The following is a 25,099-nucleotide window of genomic DNA, read 5'->3' on the forward strand; positions in this document are numbered from 1 at the left end:
AAAAAAAAAAAAAAAAGAAAGAAAAACAAAGATGCTAGGGTAATAATAATTGGAGCAGGAGGGCTATTAGCATTATTGTGGAATCATTCTGTTAGTCACAGTAGAAAACAGTAACATTTTTATACATTTTTATTCTGACTAGGAAAACTAGGATTAACTTGAAAATGAGCTCTGCTACTCCCTAACTTTATCAACAGGCAATTTAACCCATTTCCTCATTTATAAATTAACTAAAATCCATGTATGCACAGAACTGAGGAAACACTCTAAGTCAGATGAACATAATGACTTCAACTATTGAATGTTATTGTGTCCCCCAAAAATGTGTTATAAATTCCAACCTCTATGTCCGTGGTTATAATCTCATTTGGGCATGGGCTGTCTTTGTGACATTAATAAGACAAGATAAGCGTAGGATATGTCTTAAATCAATCTCTTTTGAGATATAAAAGAGCTCAATCAAGCAAGCGAGCAGGCAGAGAGAAAAGCACTAGACTGACTGTGAGATCATTCATAAACACAGTGACCAGAATCTCAGTAGGTGAACTGACAGCTCCACACTTGTCATACACTGGACAGGCTTTTGGAATATAAACAAGCAAATGAATAGGACATTTTCTGAGACAACTGGAAAAACGTGATCAAAGACTGTATACTGGATAACAGAACCAATGCTGTCTTCTTTTATTTGTCTTATTGTGATTTGGGTGAAGATTTAATGCTGACTTTCTTAGGTGTAGTATCAGAGATGTGATTGGGTAAGAGAACATCCTTGTTCTTCTAAGATGCATACTTAAGTACTGAAGGGTAAAGTACCATGAGGTCTAAAACAGACACAAATGACAGAGTTTGAGCATGCAGAGACAGACAGACACGGCAAAGTGTGAACAACTGCGCAAGCAACTCAAAGAGATATGAGGGGCAGCTACACTAATATATATATATATATTTTTTAACTTCTCTGTAGGTTTGAAAATTTACGAAATACAAAAGTATGTATGGTCTCTTAAGACTACTGCCTTGGGAAGAAAAAAACTCTCATCATACAATCTCAACATGATCTCTTAAAGTTGAGCAAAAATGTGAAGTCCTAACTATCTAAAAATATAAACAAAGACTGTAGATATTTAAGGCTCCTACAACTTTAAACACTTCCATTTTACAACGCAGCAGAAAGGTATAAAAACCGCTGAGGCATTCAAAGTGTCTAATGTACAAAATCAAAGTGAGGTCTTGTCCCCCTAGCTTCCCTAGAAATGTAACTGAGACAGAAAATCTCCCAGCATGCCCAGGAAAGACCCCATAACTGCACTCCCAGACCTTAGGAGGGCAGAACGCAGCTCACCAATGTGAACAGTCATGCAGGCTGTCATGCAGGGCTTTCCGAAGCACTGAGTCCTTGTCGTAAATGCCCCAGGTAGCTTGTAGCACTGAGTCAAGCAAGCAGTCTCCTGCAGTCCGATTCCAAAGTGCATACAGTCTACTGTCCAAACGCGTGGCAAGTTCCAAGGACCAGTTTATAATCGGCGATTCTTCTTCTAACTCTAAATGAGGAATTTAAATAACATGCTCATTGACATGCTAATGCAACTAAGGAATATTTAGTTTGGGGAAGAACCTACTTATTAGACATAAATAGGTTTACATGAAACTAATAAACACCCAAATAAATTTGGTCATCTGAAATGTAATCCTGACTGAGTAACTGAAGTATCTCGTGGCTCTAGAATAATTCACTCAACTTTTAAATTCTTTACAACTTGTTTTCTAAACATGTTTAAAACAGAAATAAAGTCATTGTGGAATAGGAAGTGGAAAGCAAGGTGTAAATTTTTATACCTGTGGCACTCCAGCACAGTTAAGAGTTTTTATGAGAATTTTTAAAGTCTACGTGACAACTATATGGTACAATAATACCATTCTTGAAGATTTTATTTTTTAAATTAGTAATAAAGGAGATGACCATACACCACACTACTTCAAACCTTACAAATCAATCAGTAACTGAGCCAATCAAAGGACAGGTGAACTCCACTCAGCAGCTCCCTTCTTACCTTTCTGCACATCTCTATCCAGCACCTCATCAAATAGTTTTTCTTGGACTGTTGGGGGCAAGTCTTCAATATCTACCAAAAAAAGCAGACTTATAAAATCTTCTTATGCTTCGTAACTGAATAAACTTGACATAAGCATCTAATATCAAATGCCTCTAAAATCATTCCAACTGAAGGTTGTCATGTTGCTGGCTTAAAAAAATATACATGCAACATGTGTATGCATGTGTGTGACATAAATAACTTTTCTGTATTTCATGATCAAAACTTTGATTCATGCAATAATAAATGAGTAACATTTAGGTCAGTAATTATGCACACAGTTTTATCTGTTCTCTTTTCATACCCTCACGCTCTGTCCAGGCCTGTGGAATGCAGACTTTAGAATCTTCTTACACAAATTAACCCAACAGCCATTCTGACACACAGGTCTGTGTCTGTCACCTTCCCCAAGGTCTCTAAGCTTCTCTCGTTTTACTTAATAGAGTTGCTCAGAGAATAAGTAGCATCATGTTAAAATTAAAAAAAAAAAAAAACACGCAAACTTGAAGTTAAAAATCTAATCATCACTGAGGGTAAGCTTTAACAGAGAGAAAGAGAATCCAAATGAAATTTGATCCAATTTTCACCAGCTTAGCTATTATCCCCCATCGTTGGTTAATGCCCCAAAACATTCAGAACCCAGGAAGAACCTCTATTTTCTAAAGTTCTGATGTTTGTTACATATAATTCAATGTCACATGGCAAAAAGAGTCCTGGAGGACATTTTCAATTATCAGTGAACTGAAAAATGAAAAGTTGCTTCACAAATAATAAAACGAATGCAATGAGTGAAGACAGGAACGACAGTTTCACACTCTGACTCTGCCCGGGTTTCAAATGCTACCTCTGAACTGCAGGAAACCAACAGCTACTGAATTTCAAAATAGCATACAGGTATGAAAAGGAAAAGCAGACTGATAATATTCTGAAATAAATCAATGGGTAAAACTCATATTTTTATAAATATTATTGTTGTTGCTGTTGTTGTTATGTGCCATCGAGTCAGACCTGACTCATGGCGACCCCTCCTTGGTTTTCCGAGGCAGTATCACTACAGAAGTAGATTGCCCAACCTTCCTTCCGAGGAGTGGCTGGTGGGTTTGAACCGCCAGCATTCTGGTTAGCAGTCAAGTACCTTAGGCACTACACCACCAGAGCTCCTCTTAAAAATATTAGAGGCTCAAAACCGATCCATTCTGTCAGCTATTGTCTTTCCTCCAAACCACAGAAAAGCCTTTATTTATGACTACTCTGCACTGGTCAGTTCCCACATAAACAGGACAGAGTCATTTAAGAAGCAAACTCTGTAGCTGAGTTAGCTGCTTTCTAACAAAGCTGTATTTGTCACCCATACATTAAAATGTAACTGCAACATGGTAGAAATTTCTCTTCACATTCAACTTTGAAGTTACCTGCTGGCAACGTAAACGTTACAAGGTCAGTTAAAAAGTAGCAAGCAAAATCGCCCTTTCGCTGGTGCAGAGAGGCAGCTATTTCTCGCCGGATTTGTTCTGTCAGTTCCGGACACACCATTGCTGGAATACACTTTGCTGCTTGTTGAGACACCTTAAACACAAAAAAAGAGACTTTCTGTTGCAGGTCATGCATCATCAACAAAAGCAGAAAACTGGTATTTAAAAGCCAATTACCAAAATTTTCCAGTAATTCAAGTTTGTTTTTTTAATACTAAAATGTATTTGGTATCACTAGAAAGTTCCAGCTGCAGCAGTACAACTTTCCAGGAAAATAGCCATAAAATGTTTTATTTATTCTCTGACTCAGTAACTGCATCCCAGGGAAAGACTCAAAGATGCACATGAACGATTCATACCAAAGGGTGTTTCTCCTAGAAGTACAGCACGGGAGAAAGGACATAAAGCAACCAAAAGAAGACTGACCATCCCACACTCAAAAACAAGCCTCCTTAAAAACCAGGGAGCTCTGGCTCCCGGAGACAGAGGAAACTGCCAACAGCCTTCTCCCTGCTCTGTCGGCATGGGTCAAGTCTCCTCACTCGGAGTAACCAAGGAGCCCCTGGAGGCGCAGTGGCCAAGGCTGCTCACCAAAAAGGTCAGTGGCTCAAACCCACCAGCTGCTCTGTGGGAGAAAGAAGTGACAGTCTGCTTCGTAAAGATTACAGTCTTGGAAACCTACAGGGCAGTTCTACTCTGTCCTACGGAGTCCCTGTGAGTCAGAATCAACAGGTTTGGGTTTTGGTGTAAATGGTTAACGTGCTCAGCTGCTCACCGAAATGTTGGGGACTCGAATCCGCCCAGAAGCGCCTCATAAGAAAGGCCTGAGGACCTACCTGGTCCCACAAAAATGGTTTCCTCAGTTCCCCTCGGTCCTGCCGCCACTTTACCTGGCTGACTCCTCTCTCCTTCAGATCTCAGCTAAGTGTCACCAGCTCTAAGAGAAGCCTCTTGGCACCTCAGAACACTCTCCTTGCATGCTCCCCAGTACCCAGCTCTTAGGGCCATGGTGCACACGCTGGACAGAATCACCTGTTCATTTCTCCATGCGCTTCTAGGACCTCCTTGAGGAGGAGTCAAGTATTCACAAGTGTCACCCTTCTCAGCATGCTGCCTGGCACATGGTAGTGCTCAGTAAATACTTGTCAACTGAATGGATAAATCAGTGGATGAATGATTTAATGACAGATACATCCTTGTTTCGTTTTGTTTTTTAAAATCAAAGATAATTCAAACACTGTGGCAAAATGTAGTGTTTTAATAGCCTATACCCTTAAGAATTAGATATCAATAACATCTCTTAAGCTTAATGTGATTCTTAGGAACTGGAGGGAAGGGGCCCTAAAATATACTTTAGAACTGTTTAGAGCAACGCTGTAGCATCAAAACTGAAAACTAAAGAACACATTTCCTTAATATGAAAGAGTGTTGACCCCAAATGTCCCCCTCACCTCTGTGAGCAGGACTGCGAGCATATCCTGCCTCTGAAAGCGGATGGCCAGGTGCACAAGAGTGTAGCCGACGTCAAACGCAGAGGGGCGGTTCAGCAAGCGCACTTCGTCCGCGGTCAGCTGGCGGGCAATGTCCCCTCCGGACGACTTGTAGGCTTCTATAGCAGCTAAGTCACCTTCTACAACCCCTAAAGCAAGCACCAAGATGGGAAAGCGTTTAATTCTACTTTTTCCCAAAAGCACAAATCTGTAGCATTCACTCCCAACTCTTTACGCGTCTCTCTGTGCTCCATGGGTCCTGGGGCATCATTTAAATATCCTAAAGAACATAAGAAAAATTAATTTATGTGCCTCTCTTTCATTTTTTTCTAGAACTAGGTCTGCCTACTTAGACACTTACCTGGCCACCAGTGCTGGCTCCATGCCCTGGCAGGGCTGCAGAGATTATGAGGATGTAACTGTGAATGGGCAGGGCTCTAAGATCAGTCACTTCACGTGAGAAATGAAACTTCACAAGGCGCTCCTGCCCTGTGGGCCACTCCTGCCCTGTGGGCCACTCCTGCCCTGTCCCCACTCCTGCCCTGTCCCTGAACATACCCTGACTGCAAAAACTGGGAGACAGGAAGGTGCTTCCAGTCGGAGAGGGGCTGCCTCAGCCCTTGATACTTCAGCTTTAAAGCTGAACCAAAACAAATGCTCAACTTTCCACATTGCTGTTCAGCTCTGAAAACAACAAAGAGACTATAGCTCTCTCCGTGTGAGTAAAACGTGAGCATGATTTTGATTTTGGACTCTCTCACAGCCATGTATTCTTTACACTTAGGAATTATTAATAAAGTAAAATCCGAGCCAGCTGATTTTCAGCTAAAATAAAATATTACAAACCCATTGGGGGTAGGAGATAAAGCAAGCATGACTTTTTCCAAACCCATGAACAATGTTTCCATTTCCACCAAACCATTTTATTAATCTTAATACAAGCTAATGGCAGGTAATATTAGCACTCCTATGGACTGAACAGTAGGCTAGGAAGAACTAAGAAGAAAGGCCTGGCAATCTATTCCCAGACGTTAGCCAATGCAGACCCAATGGATCACAATGGTCCAATCTGCAGCTGATGGTGGGGATGGGGCAGGACCGGGCAGCATCCCATTCCACTGTGCGTAGTCTATCAAGAGGGGAGGTCCAACTTGAGAGCAGCAAGTAACAACGGCGCACAGTAATGGAAAGCCCCTGGGTGGTGCAGTTAAGCACTTGACTACTAGCCAGAAGGTTGGTGGTTTGACCCTCCCCAGGGGCACCTCAGAAGACAGGCCTGGTGATCCGCTTCAGAAAGGTCACAGCTGTGAACACCCAAGGAAGCCCAGTTCTACTCTGACACCCATGGGGTCAGCCTGGGTCAGAATTAACTCAACAGCAAGTGGTATGGTTTGGGGTTTGGGAAGTGAACTAACAGCTCTGGCAAAAAATGAAGGTGTAGGTTAGCTTCAAATTCACCACAAATCGCGTTTCAAAAATATACATGGACACACACATCAAGACTATAGGGCCAAATAACTGTGTTTCCTAAATTACATCAAAGAGTTCATTTGTTGGGTGAAACACTAGTATTAGCTACAAAGATTCTCAGTGTGTTTGCAGAAACAGCCTTCAAGTTTCCATCCTGAATGAAGAATTAGAGAAATAAGAAATACAAACTCCAGGATTATAGATCCTTTTTGCAAATCTAGATCCTCTCCCCAAAAAAATGTCTGCCAAAGCTCTCCACATACACACTCTTCAGGTTAAGAACTGATGATACTACATGAGAACACCTTCACATAGGAATTTCTTCTTTTACAGCAATATACATTAATACCTTCCTCATAAACACAAACGCATAGCTGGAAACACCTCCCACACATGCACACTTTATCCTCATGAATGGCTTCCAAATACTCTTAGGAGGATCACAGGCCTGGAGTGGTCACAGGAGGTCAGCAGGGCCAACAGGTAGTGAGGCTGGCTTGAGGCAAGGGGGGTAATCGAAACACCTGATAACTTCACTCTCTTAGCTGGGAGAGGGGAGAGCTTCTAAATCACTGCCATGGCCATTGCTAGCTAACTTACCATAGAGCTGAAATCTGGAAGAATCTCCCTAGAAGTTCTTGCCTAAGAATTCACTTCCTCTCTAATGTCTCTCTCTGGGATTTCTGTAATTAGAAGCTAATTAACACAATCAAAGCCAGGAGGGGTGCAGACCAAATAGTACAGAAGTTACCACACTGCGCTTGGAATTCTAATTTACAGCCTCACCCATTCTGCCTTTAAATTAAGTGCTTTTAAAAATATAAACAGAATTTTAAAGGGAATTGCATGGTAAGTGAATGCTATCTCAATAAAGGTGTTAAAAAGACATCAAAAACCCTTCATTATTCACCCACTCACATCACCAAGCTCTGCACTAACTGCAGTGCCCATCCCCCCGCATGGAGCAGATCCAAGAAGGGAGAAAGTGAGAGTGAACAGAACAGACAAGGCCTTGACCTCATCACAGTCTCCAAACCTCCCAGAGGATGAAAAGCACATGTTTCAGTATGGCCATAAAGTAATATTCAAAAGGGAAATGATTCACTGCCTAATGTTTTAGGAAAGTTAATTTTACTGTCTTCATTAATCATAATGAAGAGCTCATAGTTTAAGTGACTGGTAAGTTTTCAGCTACAAAGATCAGTAACTTCATCGCACATCAAGTTTCATGAGCACTTACTTCACTGAACCATCTTGAGTTTTGGTGTATCTTTCATTACACTGTTCTAAGAGCTGATTCTTTAAGTGATGGGTTTCCACTACAAATAGGATGTGTAACAGAAGTTGGCCTATACTCAAGATAATTTCACATTGCCCTCATGTTTCTATTTGGGGGGAGGAGGGAGAGCATCGGTTTATAAGCAAAAAAAAAAAAAAAAAACTTTCAAAATGCCTGTAAGCTTCTCATAACATTACTTTGTGTCCACCATTTAATATTAGGGGATAAAAGGAAAATAGGAAGTGGTACAACAGTCAGTAACAAAAATAACAGCAAATCAACCTAAGTGATAAAGGCTCACTCTACAGAACAAAAGCTGGAAAAAACCAAAAAGTTCCAGCAAGAGACAAAGAGGTGACCTACATCACCTAAGTTGTTAGTATCTCAGTGTCTCCAAAAGTGACTGAAACCTCCTTCCCTGAATTAGATCTGTTTTTGAAAATCTGACAAATGAGCATTGCATGCTCTGTTCCTTCCTCCTTCATGCTATGAAGGCAAATAAAAGGGTGCTCCAAGAAGATGAACTTCCTATCAGCTGTACCGTCATCATACATTCAGAACCAACTGGGTGAAATGTACAGTTAGTGCCGTACTGGGACATAATTACAAGTAAGGCATTCACATGCTTCAAAAAACCTGAAGACAACATGGAAATGAAAGCTACCGCTTAGATATCTCTAATGACAACATTTTTAAGGGGGAAAAGCTCATACTGTTCGGCAAGCTGGGCCAGGAAGAGAATTTAACGGATTTTGAAGCCACAGGTCACGATTCTGGGGACTTCACAGCTACTATGGAACTCCGCTGGTTAGAATATGGAGCTGGCTCATAGATGCTTAGAAAAGAAACTTATTTTTTTCCCCCATATATGGCACAGTTTTCAAAGTTTTGCCTTATTTTCCTTTATGACAAAAAATCATAATGATCACTAACTTTGAAAAAAATGCCAAATGGTAAAAAAAAAAAAGTCAGGACTTACCTGAGCCCACAGGGCCAGCCCAACACTACCCTGGAGTTCTATGGTAGCTGTGACATCACAGCATGCTTTATGCTGTGGGGTCAGGGTGGACTTGGAGTCAGCTGGCACAATTTCAGGAGCCCTTAAAGAGAAAAGTTAGTTTTAAGTGGTAGTGTTGAGAACGCCCTCATCAAGGTCAGCAGAAAGACGCAGAGGGGCTGGCTAAGATATCTCGGTAACTCTTCCTTGACCCCACAGTTTAATTCATTCCCCTGGTTTCGCATATTACAGAGGAAATTATACCACCCAGTAACACTTATTCCTACACCTGTCACCGTGTGCTATAACTCAATCACAAACCTGGCTTAGAAGCTCACAACTCAAACATCCAATGCACGCTAAGTGAAACACCCTCGGTATTTCTAAGCGCATCTTCGTGGAGGCCCAAGCCCAGTGCCAATCGCAGGAGTCATTGAGCAGATCACCTGCCGGGTGAATTTTCACACAGACCCAATGGCAACAAGTGGACACCTACCATTTCAATCCCTATAGACTAGAGCCATAGAACGGTGGTCTTTTCAAAACACCAAAAAAGATATTCTATTATGAAAATCCCAAATTGGAAATAAATTCTTAAATGTAATCTAATTTATACTATATCAAGATAAGCTTTTATTCAATTCATTCAATGATTTCACTTTCTATTATTAAAACACCCACTTTGGAAAAACAAAAGATTCAAAGAGAAGTCAGTCTCTAATAAAGTCCATTAAATGTCCTATTATTGATCAGGACCAATTATGCCAAATAGAACTGGTATTTCTGAGCGCTTCCTTAAATCTCTGATCAAAACGTAACAATGTTACAGAAATACAGAAATCCCCAAAGTCATGAAGAAATACCTGACCCAACAGACATCTTTGTATGAAAGAGCCTGCCGTGCAGCAGGATTGCTGAAGAAAGCGAGCTGGAAGGGCTTCAAGGAAGATGTTACACAGCTATCTCTCTGGGACACGTGATCAGAACAAGGCCAATATTACTGGGTTAAAGAAGATCAACCTGAATTCAAATAACAAAGGTCACTTGAAATATCACCTAAATATCCAACTCAGGAAGACTAAGGCTATTAACAATCAAATGTTCCAAAGAAAATGTGTTTTTAAAATTCACATAAAGCAGTGCATGTCAAAACCACATTCACCACCAAAAAATCCCCTAAGTTTTCTGACTTCCATGCCAAGTCACCTCAACTGAGTATGAAGCCAAATGTTGGGTTTTTAGAATTATACTATTTTAAGCCTGGAGAGATTGACTAATCCACCCACCCGCTCTCACAAGTGAGAAAACTCAAGGTAAATGAGTGCTGGAAAAGGTAGGGAGGGGACAGAAAGTCTAAAAGGAGAACTCTCCTGACATAAGTTCACACTTGTACAGATGCAATCCATGGAACACTTCCAGCCAAAAATACTCCTGACAGAGTCAAGACACAGGGTTATCAGATTAGAAGAAACAATAAAAAGTAGCCCAGAGGGGAAAAAATGTAACCTAGTCCATCTTAATGGAAGTCCACAGTGTGAAACACAGAACAGGGAAGTCCCCATAATTTGCCACTGCAAGAGACAGCTCCACAACGTTGGTCAACATGTACAGATAGCCCCAGAATAAGCACCCACATAAGGCAACTGGTACGTTTCGCCCAACCCTTTCTGGCCCAAATATTCAACAACCCAGTGACCATCCTCGCATATCTTCCATATTCAGGAAAAGTGATACTGCTTTAAATCCAGTTCCAAACCAAACACTTCAATATCCTTCTTGCCCCCTTCTCCTTCTCTGTTTCAATGTCAACTCTTCAAAACTGCAGTTCTGCTTCTCACATCTCTCAAATATACTCCCTTTTCCCATCTCTACTGCCTCTTTCCCCAGTCCAAGACGACACTCCGCCAGGGGATTTGCTGGGATATTCTCTAAGGGGCCTGCCTGCCTCCAAAGTTGCCCCCATCCAATCCATTATGGCCAGAAGGATCATCTTAAACTGTCAATCTGATTAAGGCACTCCCCTTTCAAAGAGTTAAACTCCTTACCAGGCTAAGGAGCCTTAGAGAGCCAGCAGTCCCCTCCAGCTTCTCTCTCTCAGTTCCCATTCTGGACTAAAACTGCTGAATTTTTTTGCAGTTTATCAGACAGGCCATGCTCTCTTGACTCTGAGGTCTTCAAACACACAATTCCCTCCAACAGGGACATTCTTATATCGCAGCTAGGTTTCACAACTAGGTCAATTTCTCCTGAAAGCCTTCTCGAAATTCCCAAAGGCGATCAGCTTATGCATATGTTCTCCTCCACATCCTCAACTGAACTTTCACACTATATTGCCTTGTGGAGTTATCTTCCTCCACCAGACCGTAAGAAAGCTATGGCTTCTTTCATGTCCCATGCTTGGGAACTTGAGAGACACTCAGTGAACAAGGGAATGCATGAATGAACAGATGAACCAACAAAGCAACAAGGAAAAGGTAAAAGCTAAGACAATTTTGAAATTTTAAAGAATAATGGAGTGATTTGTTCATATGTGTGTCAAACAAAATGTATGGACATTTGTCCTGTCAGATTTTTAAATATGTAATAAAATTCTAATTTTTAAATCAAAAGTGCAATACTGATGTAAAAAAGATCTATCAAAATAAAAAGCTCAAAACAAAGTATCAAGAACTATTTAATATACGATAAACTCACCCACTGGCATTGAGTCGACTCTGACTCCAGTGACCCTACAGGACAGAGCAGAACTTCTCCACAGAGCTTCCAAGGCTGTCAACTTTTCCGGAAGCAGAAAGCCTCATCTTTCTCCCATGGGGTAGCTATGGGTTTGAGCCGCCAACCTTTAGGTTAGCAGCTAAATGCCTTAAGCTCTGCGCCACCAGAGCACCTTTAATATATGGGAGAAGCACCCAACTCAATGGGAAAGAATTTAGTCAATAAATCATTTTAGTGAAAATTATTTGGAAAAATATGTTAATCCTTAGCTCAAAAACAAGAAAAATCTGCTTAAGACAACAAATAAATGTTAATAGCATAACCCTTCCCACCAAAAAAAAAAAGGGAGGAGGTATATTCGCAACAAATATGTCACTTACCTACTTATATCATAGACATGACAGTATTTATATTTATACGGAGTTCATGTATCTTGGCAAAATCACAAAGGAAAATGGACAAAAGATAGAAATCAACAACTCACAGAAAAAATAAGTGACTGATGAGGTAAGCGTGCTTCCCTTAACCAACGGGAGCACACACTGCTCACAGGGCCTTCACACCACTACTGGGAAGGTAACTGGACAGTCCTTCCAGCTAGCGAGATACGCAATGTGCACATTAACACATTTCTACCATCTGCTCCAACAATCCCAATTCCAAGAACCTAAGGAAACAATGAAAAATGCTGACCCAAGATTTTGTTTCAGAGATGTGCATTAAAACACTATCAAAACAAAACAAAAAATTACCAAATAACCCAAATCCTAAGAATAAGGACAGGTTAGGCACAGCAACTTGATGTCACACTTCATGCATTTGAAAAAGATGGAAACATTTTAACAACTCCAAAAGGTAAAAGTTTAATGAATAGGTCAGAATATACAACAATATAATCTCAATTACATTAAAATAACTAAATGTAAAAGAAGATTGAAAAGGAAATATACAAAAATCTGACACTTCCTAGGTGATGAAATTCTAAATTATCTTCTTGGAAATACTCTATGGATATGATCTGCTTTTATTATCTAAAAATGAATTAAACTCTCACATACTGTGGCATGACATCAGGAGATAATGTCTAAATGTGATGAAATGAGAAACAATGATACAAAGATAAAATTCAGATAAGAGTGAGGGTGTGGCCTCACGTAATATCACCTACACAGTACTCCTGCCCCCAACACCTGCAAAAAAAAAAAAAAAAAAAATCAATGTTTAAACTGAATCTAATCATGAGAAAACAGCCAAATCCAAACTGAAGATCATTCTGCAAGACAAGTGACCTGGACTCTCTGAAAATGTCAATGTAGTAAAACAACAAAACTAAACCAGCTAAGGTAGTACTGTAGATCAGAGGAGACCAGAGAAAAAACATCTAAATGCAATGTATAATCCCTGATTGAATGAGGTGGGGCAACAAGCTATTACCAAAACTACGGTAAACTAAATAAATTCCCTGAGTAATTATGTTTGGTTATTGTGGTCATGAAGGTTGTGTGTCAACTTGGCTGGGCCTGGTTGAGTGGCTGGGCAGCCAGATGTAAGATTCTCCACGATGAGACTGGTGATCACCTCCCATGGTGGAATCTCCTGTGAGCAGCTGAGTAGCTGCCTTAGCAATGTATGTGGTCTGCTTCCAGTATATAAGGTCTTGAGCTTTCTTTGGCACATCTGGATACTGCATTTGGCCACGTCTTCATCTCAGCGGCCTGCCATGTTGTCTGCCAATCTAGAGACTGTGTTTGGACTAGTAGACTGCCATGTTGCTTGATAATCTTTGTACTGTGCCATTTTACTTGTTGACCTTGAGTCTGTCAGCCTCAGAAGCCAGCAGCTGAGTTAAGAGAAGCCTCCAGCTCCAGCAAAAATCTAGGTCATGGAATACGTGTTCAACTTATTATACTTATAACTTTTCTACAGGTTTTGAAATTTCTCAGAATAAGATTGCTGGAGGGAAAAGTAATTGCCTCTGCCTAACAGGACTGGAGGTGGTGAGAAGAAAAGGGAAAGAATCCATGACTTTCCATGCTGCTGTATTTTTTCAACCATGTACATAGTTTAATAAAACTTTTTAAATTATTTTGTTACAAAAGTAAACAATTGCCATTAGTCCGTTATTGTGAAAGTTAAGGAAAGGTTTATATATTGGAGGACATTTTCTTTGTTGGTTACCAGGGGTGGGATGGAAGGGGAGGGAATGCTGTTAGATAGATAGAGATAAATATTGATTTGGGTGAAGAGAAGGGCAATGTACCAAATGTGAGTGACCAATATGGCAGCATTGAGGATGAGAAAGACAGAGAGAGGTACATGGGCAGTACAAACAACAAATATGAACCCCTTTGCAAATACAATACTGAGTTGTCAATGAAAGCAAACATGGGTATAGGGACGGATAGATGGGTGAACAAGCTAAACAATTATGTATGTCTAAATGGAGAGTGTATCCAAGATCATATACAGGGTTGGCAGACAATGGGCCTCTCAGGGTGCAGAAGAGTATGAAGGGATGGACACTGGGAGGAGGTAACTATGGGGAGGAAGTGGGAGGGGAGCTGCTGCATTGTAAATTTTGGTCAATGACATGAGACAAAGTATATGTGAACTGCTGTATGAAAAGTGAATTTACTCTGTAAATCTTCACCCAAATCCTAATAAAAAAAAATAATAATAATAAAAAAAAAAAAGTAAACAATTGCCTAGAGTCTAAACACACTTTATTATATTTAATATTGGAAAAATACATCTGGATTTCATAGTTTGGTGTGTTCATTTAACAAAGTGCTTTTTCAAAGATGACATCTTTACTAAATCAATAATGCATATTCAAATGTCAGCATCATATCCTCAGGAATCATTAGCCATCTCTCCTTCTCAAGAGGAAACACAGTGCTAGCATCAGGCCTGTGTCCTCAGTCATCTCTAAAGCCAAGACGACTTCTGTCTCAGACCACTACTGGCACCCAGGGAGAGCTCTGATTCTGCCCCACCTGCCACTTGCCTAATAAATGTGCTCACTCCTTGAAGCTTCTTGCTTATTCCAGGTGCCAAGAAGCACTTTTCAATCCCATACTGAACTGGCCAGCATCAGTTGACAGTGGAAAGGAAAAGAAAAGAACAATCAGTCTCTAGGGCTCTCTCCATCTCCTCATGACCCTGTGTATATACTCCCCACAGATTAGAACCTTTCATACTGCTGAAAATGATCACAATTCACTCTTAAAGTCATGACATAATATGTGATTTTTCTATCCAAAGCCCTAAAATCTTAAGGGGAAATCCTTAAAAATTTGAAGAAAAAACAAGTCCAAAACTATCTGAAGATAACACTTGCGATGCAGTGAATTACTTAATATGGCTCTTCTAGCCATGGTGTCTGTGACTCCCACCAGATGACTAGGTGGAACTACGCAAATATGAAGGGCTTGTGGCCCACCAATGGGATAGGATAGCTTGCTAATACTGTAAATAAGGTACATGACACACTTGTGGGAGGGGAACCACACAAATAAGGGACATGAAACCCTAATGGGAGGACTGGTCAGTGCCATTCCAATAGGTTTAAAGTAAGCCATCACGGAGGCAGGAAGGTAGAGATCTCACTAGCATCAAGACAGAGAAGAGCCGGAAATGAAGTGTATTCTTCCACCCTAGATCCCTGTGCTGAGACGACACACAGACAGTGGCAGCAGAAGCAGCAAAACCAAGCGACCAGTATGAAGTGGAGCAGTGGGCTTCCCGGCCCACAAAGTGAGAAAGCTGAGGTGCCTTTGGGCAGGTAGGTGGCTTTCTGGTGTAATGGGGCGCCTCTTTGGGTGCCTGTTGGCAAAGCTAGAAGGGCTTTGCAACACTGGTCCAAGCAGGGCAGTGGCCCGAGCAGGGCAGTGGCCCAGGCCAGAGAGAAGCATTCCTGCAGCACAACTGACAAACGACTGTCCTGACTTGAAGAACTTATCCTGATCCTAACCTGTAATAAACCCCATAATTGTGAGTACTGTCTGTGAGTTCTGTGTATCAAACCCAGAAGAGAAGCAGAGAGTGCCCCGGAAGGGATGGCTGGTGTACGAACTGCCAAAAGGGCTGGGGGGTGGAGGCAAGTCTGACCTCCGCTCCACAGGACTCACTTGGGCTAATGCTAACTGATGGAGAGTCTGTCTTCCTTAGTGAAGTGAGAGGCAGTCCCAAGACGTCTTCCCTACGCCCCTTTCTCAACACTGAAATCAATTCTACTGCCTGTGATGTCAGCTACCTTGACTAGGACGGAGAGCCACAGGCACAAATGTACAGAGTAAAAAAAAGAGCTTCACTTTGCAGCTACACCCCAGCACCCACTAAGGGAATCCCACGAAGTTAAGCAAGGACATACAAGGCAGTGCCCGCATTCCAGCCGTTCGCTTTCCTTTTATGGATGCAGCACCAAAGGTTCGCTGCAGCAGTAGGCACAGATTTTTGATCTGAAGACTGCTTTTAATGGAATATTTTAACCCAGCCCATTTTTTGTTTTACAAGGGGGGAAGGGCAACTGGTCAGTTTTAAATGTTGAAGACTGAAAATCCAACTCTGCCCTCATTCATCCACAAAGCAGCGTATTAAAAAAAAAAAAGACACTAATCCAGAAACTATTTTTCAGCAGAACCACCAATCTGGCTCCAATATAAAATCAAACTCATAAACAGAATGGCCTGTTAGCATCCTGGAATAAATCCAGCTCTTAAAAAGAACCACGAGGATTAAAGCTAGCAGAAGACTGGACAATTTCATTAGCTCCCCTTCTAAGATCCCAGGAGACAATCTCTAACATTTAAATATAAGAACACAGATATGCCTCTGGCTACCAACACATATGTGACAATGGCCGCAAAGCAATTACATAGGGTAGGAAAAATTCTAAAAATGGAAGAAAAATTGTCCCCAAAGTGGGGGTGCCCCAAGCTGAAAATACACAAACACCAACAAAGCAAGCCGAAGGTATGTCCCTGCCTCCCTCTCTCACTTACAAAAATCCTTGTAATTATGATGGACCCACCCAGGTAATCCAGAATGCTCTCCTGGCTCAAAATCCATAACTTAACCTGCAAAGTCACTGCACCATGTAAGGTGACAAATTCACAGGTTCTGGGGATTAGAGCATGGAGATTGGGGGGGGGGGGTTAGTAATTATTCTTCCTGACATTATTTAAATCAGTCACAAACATCAGAAAAAGACCAAAACCAGGGAAGACTAAACCTACAGGAAGTCAAGTGTAGGCAAACAGAAAATGCAAACTTAGACCTATACCTCACCTCCTTAAGAGAGTTCTTTTCAAAATACTTAATGCTCTGTGTCTCCAGGTAGATCATCAATAAACTTCCCTTAAATGCGGAGAAAATTAATACTTGCAAAGCCAATGAGTCCTGTACTAGACCACAGAGATCTCCTCTACTGTCCTCTTCACGAGCATCTGTAGACTGAACTTCCTCTAGAGTGAGGAAGTCGTCAGCCGCCAAGCTGTCCTCCAAAAAAACACCAAACTCACTGCCACTGGGTCAATTCCAACTCATAGCAACCCCCACTGGGTTTCCAAAGCTATAAATCTTTACAGAAGTAGATTGCCCCGTCTTCCTTCCATGGAGCAGCTGGTGGGTTTGAACCACCAACCTTCTAGTTAGCAGTCAGATCCCTTAGGCACTGTGCCACCAGAGCTCCTTTCACCAAGCTGTCCTAGTGAATGATAAACACTCCACTGTGCTCACATTTGGGACTTCCTTTTCTGTTTTGATGTGGTGACTTTTTTTGTCGACAGCACATTATAATCATTCCAGTTCATAGTAACACCATCTCTCACAAGCTAATCTACACGATTCTTTCTTCAAAGTTAATTTAATTTTGCTCAGCTTACTGTACAATACCCTTCTTCTAACAAGTGTTTCAAAACCAGAAGTCAAATCACCATAGAAAGTTACAGACCCTAACTGTTTGTTTCTACATTGGGGGGAAGGGGGGGTCAGTACTGCAATCTCAGTAGCTTACTTCCTTGAGAAAAGCCTTTGATTGACAAATCATAATTATCTGTCCACTTCCAGGGAGCTCTGGTGGCATAGTGCCTAAGGCACATGACTGCTAACCAGAAGGCTGCAGCCACTCCCCAGAAGGACGACTGAGCAATCTGCTTCTATAGAGATACTGCCTCGGAAACCCAAAGAGAGGTCGCTATGAGTCAGATCCGACTGGACAGCAGTGAGTTTGGTTTTTGGCTTTTGTCCACTTATAAAATTTTTAACACTTATACCAAAACAAGTTGAAGAGAATATTATTATAAGCCTGTACATTGCTAATTTGTGTTAAAATGACCAAACACCATTAGTAAAATCAAATGGACAATTATATTCCAACATGTTTAATATAAGGAGCTCTGGTAGCATAGTGGCTAAGGCACCTGACTGCTAACCAGAGGGCTGGCAGTTCAAACCCACCAGCTACTCCTCAGAAGGAAAATGGGGCAATCTACTTCCGTAGTGAGACTACCCAGAAACCCAAGGGGGGGTTCGCTATGAGTCGGGTCCGACTCGACAGCATATAACAACAACATGTTTAATATCATCCAAGTTTTAGACATCTCTAGTTATATCTGACACTCTTGAGTGGGCAGAGGTTCTATGATATATAGGTTTCTGGCATCGATATAAAAGCAACTGCCTAAAACATTAATCTTCAACACAATTACATTATGAGACAAGATGAAATAATAGATCAAATATAATTTAGTGTTTCTGTAGAAAACTTGAAACAAAAACTTCCATATATTTTCTACCTTTAAAAATTATCTAAGTTATGAATCAGTCAAAATCTGAAAGTGTGACCCATTTAGCTCAAGAATTCTCGAGGCAGCCATCTTCGTAATTTCATCTTCATCACACTACTTGATAAAGACATTGTGGCTCAGCCTAGAAGTCAGTGACTCCCAACACAGGGCACCAGTGCACACTGCAGGCCACCCCAAAACAGGCACTGTTGACTGATGAACACACTCTCTATGGATGAAAGAAGTTCATGACAACACTGCCCCAGAGCAAGTGAACATCATTTCAGCATAAAAACTAGTTCTGGCGTGGACTTGTTACATAAGCTTGATTCTCCTACACCTTTAAGTCCAAATATCAGCTCCTTCCACCTTCATTAGCAGAGGCAGTAGACAAGCTAAGTGTGAGAAAGACACAGCTGTGTTTTAAGAAGTGAAACAAAATGCCAAGTAAGAAGCAACCAGTTCTATGACAAAATATCTCAAGCAAAATTTTTATCTGCTAGAATTTTAGGTGTAACAGAAACTGATTTTTTTTTTTCTTTTTATCAAATACTGCCATCAGTGAAGGTTGTTGTTGTTGTTGTTGTTATGTGCCGTCGAGTCAGCCCTGACTCATAGCGACCCCTCCTTGAGTTTCCGAGGCAGTTATCACTACGGAAGCTGGAATGCCCAACCTTCCTTCCGAGGAGTGGCTGGTGGGTTTGAACCGCCAGCCTTCTGGTGAGCAGTCAAGTGCCTTAGCCACTATGCTACCAGAGCTCCCTCAGTGAAGGTAGGAAGATGCAAAAATTCAAGGTAAAGAAATGTGACTTCAGACTTCTTATGCCATAGACTACCTGGTGCCCGGTGATAAACTCAGGCTTTGCTACCCTTCCCAAGGGTCTGGTCTACAACCAGCCATGAGGACAGGATGGCACAGGCCAGAGCAGCATTTCCTTCTATCATGCATGGGGTTGCCCTGAGTCGGGGACCTTTCTGAAGGCACCTACCAACACCCCTTCCCAGTAGAGCTCATCGTATCTACTATCTCCGTCTTCCCTACAGTTGAAGAAAGGCAGTGCTGGCTCCCCTGGGCAGAGCCCCAAGTACTAGTCTGTAAGGTAGACAATACAGAAAGCAACAGATCTAGAAATTCAGGGGAGAAGCGCATTGAAGGTCCAGTTCTCCAGATCCCAGTATCTAAAAGGAGTCATTCACTGAGGTAACAACTATGCGAGTATCTGCTATGCACAAGGCGCTGTTCTAGGTCCTAAGATACAGCAGTGAACAAAACAGAACTGCTGGCCTTCATGAAGCTCCTAGATTCTAGTGAAGAAAGAAACAAGGTAAGTGTGTTAGCAGGTAACCAGTGCTAAGAAGGAAAATAGAGCAGGGAGGGCAGAAGAGTGCTGGGGCAAGAACAATTTAGGAAGTGCTCAAGGAGGGACTCACCCAGAAGGCACCATGTGAGGGAAGGACTGGGGGAGGTAAATGAGCTAGCTAAGCCTGCAGAGGAAACAGCAAGTAAAAAGGTTTGAGACAGGAAACCTGGCTAGCTTGCAGAAAGAAAAGCCAGGCAGCCATGTGGCTGAAGTGGAATGAATGAGACAGAGCAATAGGACAGAGGGCTGATGGGGGGCTGCTACACAAGGCCCTACAGAGTCTCTGGGTGAAGGAAGAAGCCACTGGAGGGCTCTGAGCAGAGTTCTAGACAAGTTGCTCTAACTCCTCTGTTGAGAACAGTCTGTAATGGAGGGCAGAGGGGAATGTGGCTTCGACCAGTGTGGTGAGAAACGGTCAGGCTCTGGATCTATTTTGATGGTACAGCCAACAAAAGGAAAGGAAGGGGTTAGGAGAAAAAGAGAATCAACTGAGGCTTTTGGCACAAGTAGATGGAATGATAACTGATCGATGGGAGACCATTAGGACGACAAACTCGAGGAAATGACCGGTTGAGCTTTTTACTTTGAAACTGAAATGCCTATTATGTATTAAAAGGGTGATGTTAAGTAGGCAGCTGGACATATGAGTCTTTGGGTAGATTTAACTTGTTAAATAAAAACCTATCTAACCCTGTGTCTTTTCAAGGAATCAACTAGGGTTACAAATCGAAATACTTTTTTTAAGGGGCAACAGATTCAATACATGAGTAGTGCAAAAACCAGTGTTTTGGGCAGTGCTGCCCTGTTCTCTAGGCACGCTACCATCTCCCCACTGAGAAAAGCAGTCCAGGTGAGCAATGACTGACCTCCCTGAGAAGCCCTGGCACCACAATGCAGCCATTCCAGAGACAACAAGTTTAAATTCACACTTTCTGCCTTCACTATCCCCACTCCCATCCCCAGATTCCACTTCTACTGATGTCAGGTTTTGGCACTGCCTTCACCAAAGGAAAATTTCACAATGTCTTCTCACCACATAAGGTAATACAACATGTGAAATTTACACCAGCAGTCATTTAAAAGCCACTTGCTCAATACTGTTGCTTTGCTTTATTTTTGCCTTTCTCAACAACTAAAACTTTATTCCTATTTTACCAGCCACCAAGCTGACCTGAGTTTGAGGCATTTTTTTCCAATTTCAAATGGGAAAGTCTCACATTTTGTACTCAGTGTACATTTCACACTTAGGGTACAAACTTTGGAGAGGATTTCTTTGAATGCGTAACACCGGAAAGTCACAATATACTGCAGTTAATGAAATCTAGAGACTACAGGGCAAGAAGAAACAGGCAAGTAAAGGTGAATTTTCAGTACATGCAGACTTCTGTTAGTCTCACTGCTCAAGCTGTGGTTTTGTTTGTTTGTTTTTTTACTGAAGCCCAACACAAAGTAAACAAGTTTTTTTAAAAAAACATTTTTAACGTATTTCACTGATGTTTACTGAGGATTTTGACTACCAATAAAAAGAGCCACAATCTTTTCTTCATCAATTCAGAACCATATTGTGCAGTGAAAAGCAAGAGTATTTGCCAACAGCAAACTCAGAATTCACATTAACAAGAACCAAACAATTAATTATTGGTCCTAAGAACCTAGAAATTTTAGGGTAGGAAGAGATTTAGTAACAAAGAAATGATTTGGTAAGTGAAACAAGACTAAAGCCAATATTGGTCTTGTTGGTTGGAGTTTTTGCTTAAAACGAACTGACGGCTATTAGAACGAGGAGATATACAAGTGCGGCCATTCACAGAAAGCAAAGGTGTATGGAAGAAAGGAGGCAGCACCACAAAGAGCGGAAAGGATGGCAGCAGAGACAAGAGCAAACTGGTGTTAACTGGTCCGACTGGTGTGTCTCAGGAGACTCAGTATTTCAAAAGCAGTTCTTATCCCGGATTCAGTGACTTGGGGGAAAAATGAACCCCTGATTCCTAAAGGATTCTATAACCCCCAAGAGAGATCAAGAATTAGTGCAATGAAATCTAGTTCACTTCTATCTATTAAACTGTGCATTATAACACCACCTTGTACTGAAAGTACACACAGTATACTATCATCTGAGAAAATGATTTTAAGAGTGCTCCAAAAAGCATACAACTAATTAAAATAATTACATCAAGATGTAAGAGGTCACATAATGTATGATTCATTTCTATGAAATATTTTTCACCTCAATAAAAAAAAAATGAATGAACAAAACCCTTTTGTATCTGCTATTTAAAAAGAGAAAAGAACAATCACACCATGAGGCTGGGGGGTGGGGGGGTAATGAGATGATGGGGGGTCACGGGATGAGATGGGACAACACAGGTAGGCGATTACCCTATCTCAAGGTAGGAGAAACTTGCTGCTAACAATTAGTTACCAAGAGCCTCCTGTGCCGGGATCAGGACACTCTCTTTCCCAGGACAAAACTAAAATGACAAAAGACTCATTTCTTGACATCCACTCACAGGACTTTCAAGTTCACACACTATGGAGTGTGTGCTCTATACTGTGGAGTATATGTATTTCCTTATTTTCCATATCCAGGAAAACAAACAAAAGAAATTAGTACTAGGGGAAAAAAGAAAAAACGCACGAAGTTTAACTTTGTCATTAAAAAAAAAAAAAAAAAAGTACTCAAAATTGAGTAATCACTCAAAATTGAAAGTAAACCCCCACCCAAATAATTTAAATCATAAAACCCAAATATCAAATATACACCCCAAAAAAAGAAAAAACTGAAAACCTGCTTCTGTGATCACATCACAAATCATTAACCCACAGGCACAATATCGAGAACACTCAGCTCCCACACGTCTCTGTCTTTAATAGTTCTTAGTTAGAAGCTGAGGCCAAGAGCCAGAATTTTCCTTAGGAAAAGGCTATAAACACGAAACACACAAACCATCATTTGAACTGCGGAATCAGCTGACTACATGAAAGCACTTTCATAAAGTCTGTAAATATTTACCAGGTGATGCTCATGTTAAATTAACATCAGTAAATTCAAGGTCACTATTATTTTTGTTAACTTCTTGGAGCCATACATTTTTGTGATATTTTTAACATCTGACTAAAGCTGCTGTCATCACAAGATGCTCACACTGTTTACAAACACTCTGGAACAGCAGGTGGTGTTCCTCAGTCACATCTTGTTACAATAAATAGAATAGCCTTTTTAAACTCCAGGTACATGTTCTACTACTGAGGTGTAAAAAGCTTTAACATAAAATTTGTCCCTGAATGATGCAGAGACATACATATAATTAAGTGTAGGCAATTCATGACAAAGCTACAAGACCACAGACAGGTTCTTACGCATGGATACTGGGAAGCACAGATGTCATGAGGAATGAACTTTAACAAGCAAGAGAAAGCCTAGAAAATAATGTGATTGCTAAATAATACTGATCCTGCTTACATCTTTCATGTCATTTTTAGTAACTTTTCCCACCCCATTCAAAAAATGCAGAAATCAGAAACTTACCAACACAGGCATTGAGGAATAGCCAATCAGTCTTTTTCATCCTGTTTTTAATTTGCTTTAGCTTTTTGAAATCCACTTCAAGTTCCTCCTTGCTGCCAACAGCACCAGCCAATTCAATTCTCTGAAAATCCATTTTCACGTCAGAGTCCCGTTTCATAGCAGGGGGCGATCTTCTCTGACTGTTACCACTACTGCAGCTTCCTCTCCATCGTGCCCGGTCTTGTTCGTTTATTATGGAAGAAGCCTCTTCAGTCTCTGCCAGCTCTATTGCTTCAATGTTATTAGGTCTGGGGTGATCACAAACAACACATTTTTTAGCCTTGGCCCAGTTTTCGTAAGTGCAAACAGAACAAGTCCAGTGTTGGGTCCTTGCGTTCAGCTTATTTCTATCATTGTATTCCTCGCAAGGATCAACAGAAAAAGCCACTGGTCTTGAGCCAGATCCTGAGGATTGAGGTGATTCTGTGGGACTCCTGGTCCTACGCTGGGACAAGCACTGGGTACATCTGATTGCTCTTGGCCAGTTCAAATATGTGCACATGTGGCATGACCATTTGTTTGCATTTTCCGTGCCATATGAGGACTTAACCCTCGGTCTTGCACTAGAGTCTGGACATATCAAAGGACTACTTCCTCCTTCTGTGCTAGAAGGATCCCAGTCTCTACCGACATCACTGGAACCACTTTTGAATGGATCTTCTGTAATAATTGTCCCACTAGGTCTCTGAGCACGACACATAGTACACTTGATTGCAGATGGCCAGTTTTCATACGTACAGTATTCACAAGCCCACTTAATTCCACGTTCTGACATTGTGCACTTCCTGAAGCGAGTTATGTCAGGCAGGAAGCTATAAATAATTAGGACATAGTTATTAAAACAACTGCTACAGGAGTCTACCTCTGAAAATACACCAACAAAACGTAAGTACCCTTTAACTCACAAAACACATTTCTCAGAAAAGCCATATGAAATTTCAGACTGAATTATCCTCATTTTCTTTTTTGAATTCCAGAGAGACATTGGAGATGGGTTTCCAAAGAAAAATCTTAGATCTCAAGATGTAATGAAATTGTACTTTGCAGTGCAAGGGAGGTAGTAAGCAAGAGATAATGGGAGATCTGTGCTAAAAGTTTTCAGAGGGAAAGGATTTGTTAAAATAGGTAAGCCACCAATAGAAATGTTTAATTTCAGCCAGGACATCATCAACTTAGAAAAGCAAACAATAAATAAGACTCTTAAAGGGAAGGGAAATAACACAAGGACAGATAACAACTTATACACGTAAGCATTCTCAAATTATGAACAATACAGATCATTATGCTATCCACGCACAGTATCAGAATGCATTGATTCATGAAAAATTTCAGAAGATCAAAGTCAATTCTATCATTCTACCAAAAGCAGCTTCAAAGTGCTAATTATCCACTACTCCTAATTTGCACAGGTAAAAAGATGCTGAGGTGTGATCCTTAAAACTAACAAAGTAACACCATAAAATAGATAGAAGTTCCTTGAATATTCTGCATCCTCAAAACCTAGTTCAATCACAAATCATGTAAGATAATAAGCTATTTAGTTGAGCCTACACACAAATCAAAGTAAAGCTTATCAAAGCAAGTATGGATTTTTGACTGTGAATCTTTTAAATTAAATATTGAAATTACTTATATTGGCCTTGGGTATAGGTTCGTTACGGCATTTTGTTATTGTCCTAGGTTTCTACTTGGTCATTTAAACTTCCAATAGCTCGAGCAAGTAATTAATTTATATTTCATGCCTAAGAGATTAAAGGAAGAAGCTGCTAGATGAATAAAAAAACTGCCATTAAATCTTGGTTGTTCACTTTAAGTGAAGGGATTTTTTAGTTCCCTGCCTTTCAGACGCACTTTAAACTGTTC

The 25,099-nt window shown here is 41.0% G+C and overlaps 1 protein-coding gene across 1 annotated transcript in view; it reads right to left on the reverse strand.

Annotated features, from left to right (window-relative positions):
* The window catches only part of ZRANB1 (zinc finger RANBP2-type containing 1), a 39,265-nt gene extending 15,224 nt beyond the window's left edge, over positions 1–24,041 (reverse strand). The window contains exons 1-5 of the mRNA XM_007936806.2: positions 23,198–24,041; positions 5,020–5,207; positions 3,509–3,662; positions 2,055–2,126; positions 1,346–1,544 (exon numbers count right to left, since the gene is read on the reverse strand). Coding sequence (XP_007934997.1) covers positions 1,346–1,544; positions 2,055–2,126; positions 3,509–3,662; positions 5,020–5,207; positions 23,198–24,011 — 1,427 coding nt within the window. The 5' untranslated portion in view covers positions 24,012–24,041. The remainder of the gene's footprint in view (positions 1–1,345; positions 1,545–2,054; positions 2,127–3,508; positions 3,663–5,019; positions 5,208–23,197) is intronic.
* Positions 24,042–25,099: the final 1,058 nt, after the last annotated feature.

Source organism: Orycteropus afer, unplaced genomic scaffold (assembly GCF_000298275.1).
Source record: "Orycteropus afer afer isolate SDZICR_OR568_19922 unplaced genomic scaffold, OryAfe1.0 scaffold00038, whole genome shotgun sequence".
NCBI lineage: Eukaryota > Metazoa > Chordata > Mammalia > Tubulidentata > Orycteropodidae > Orycteropus > Orycteropus afer.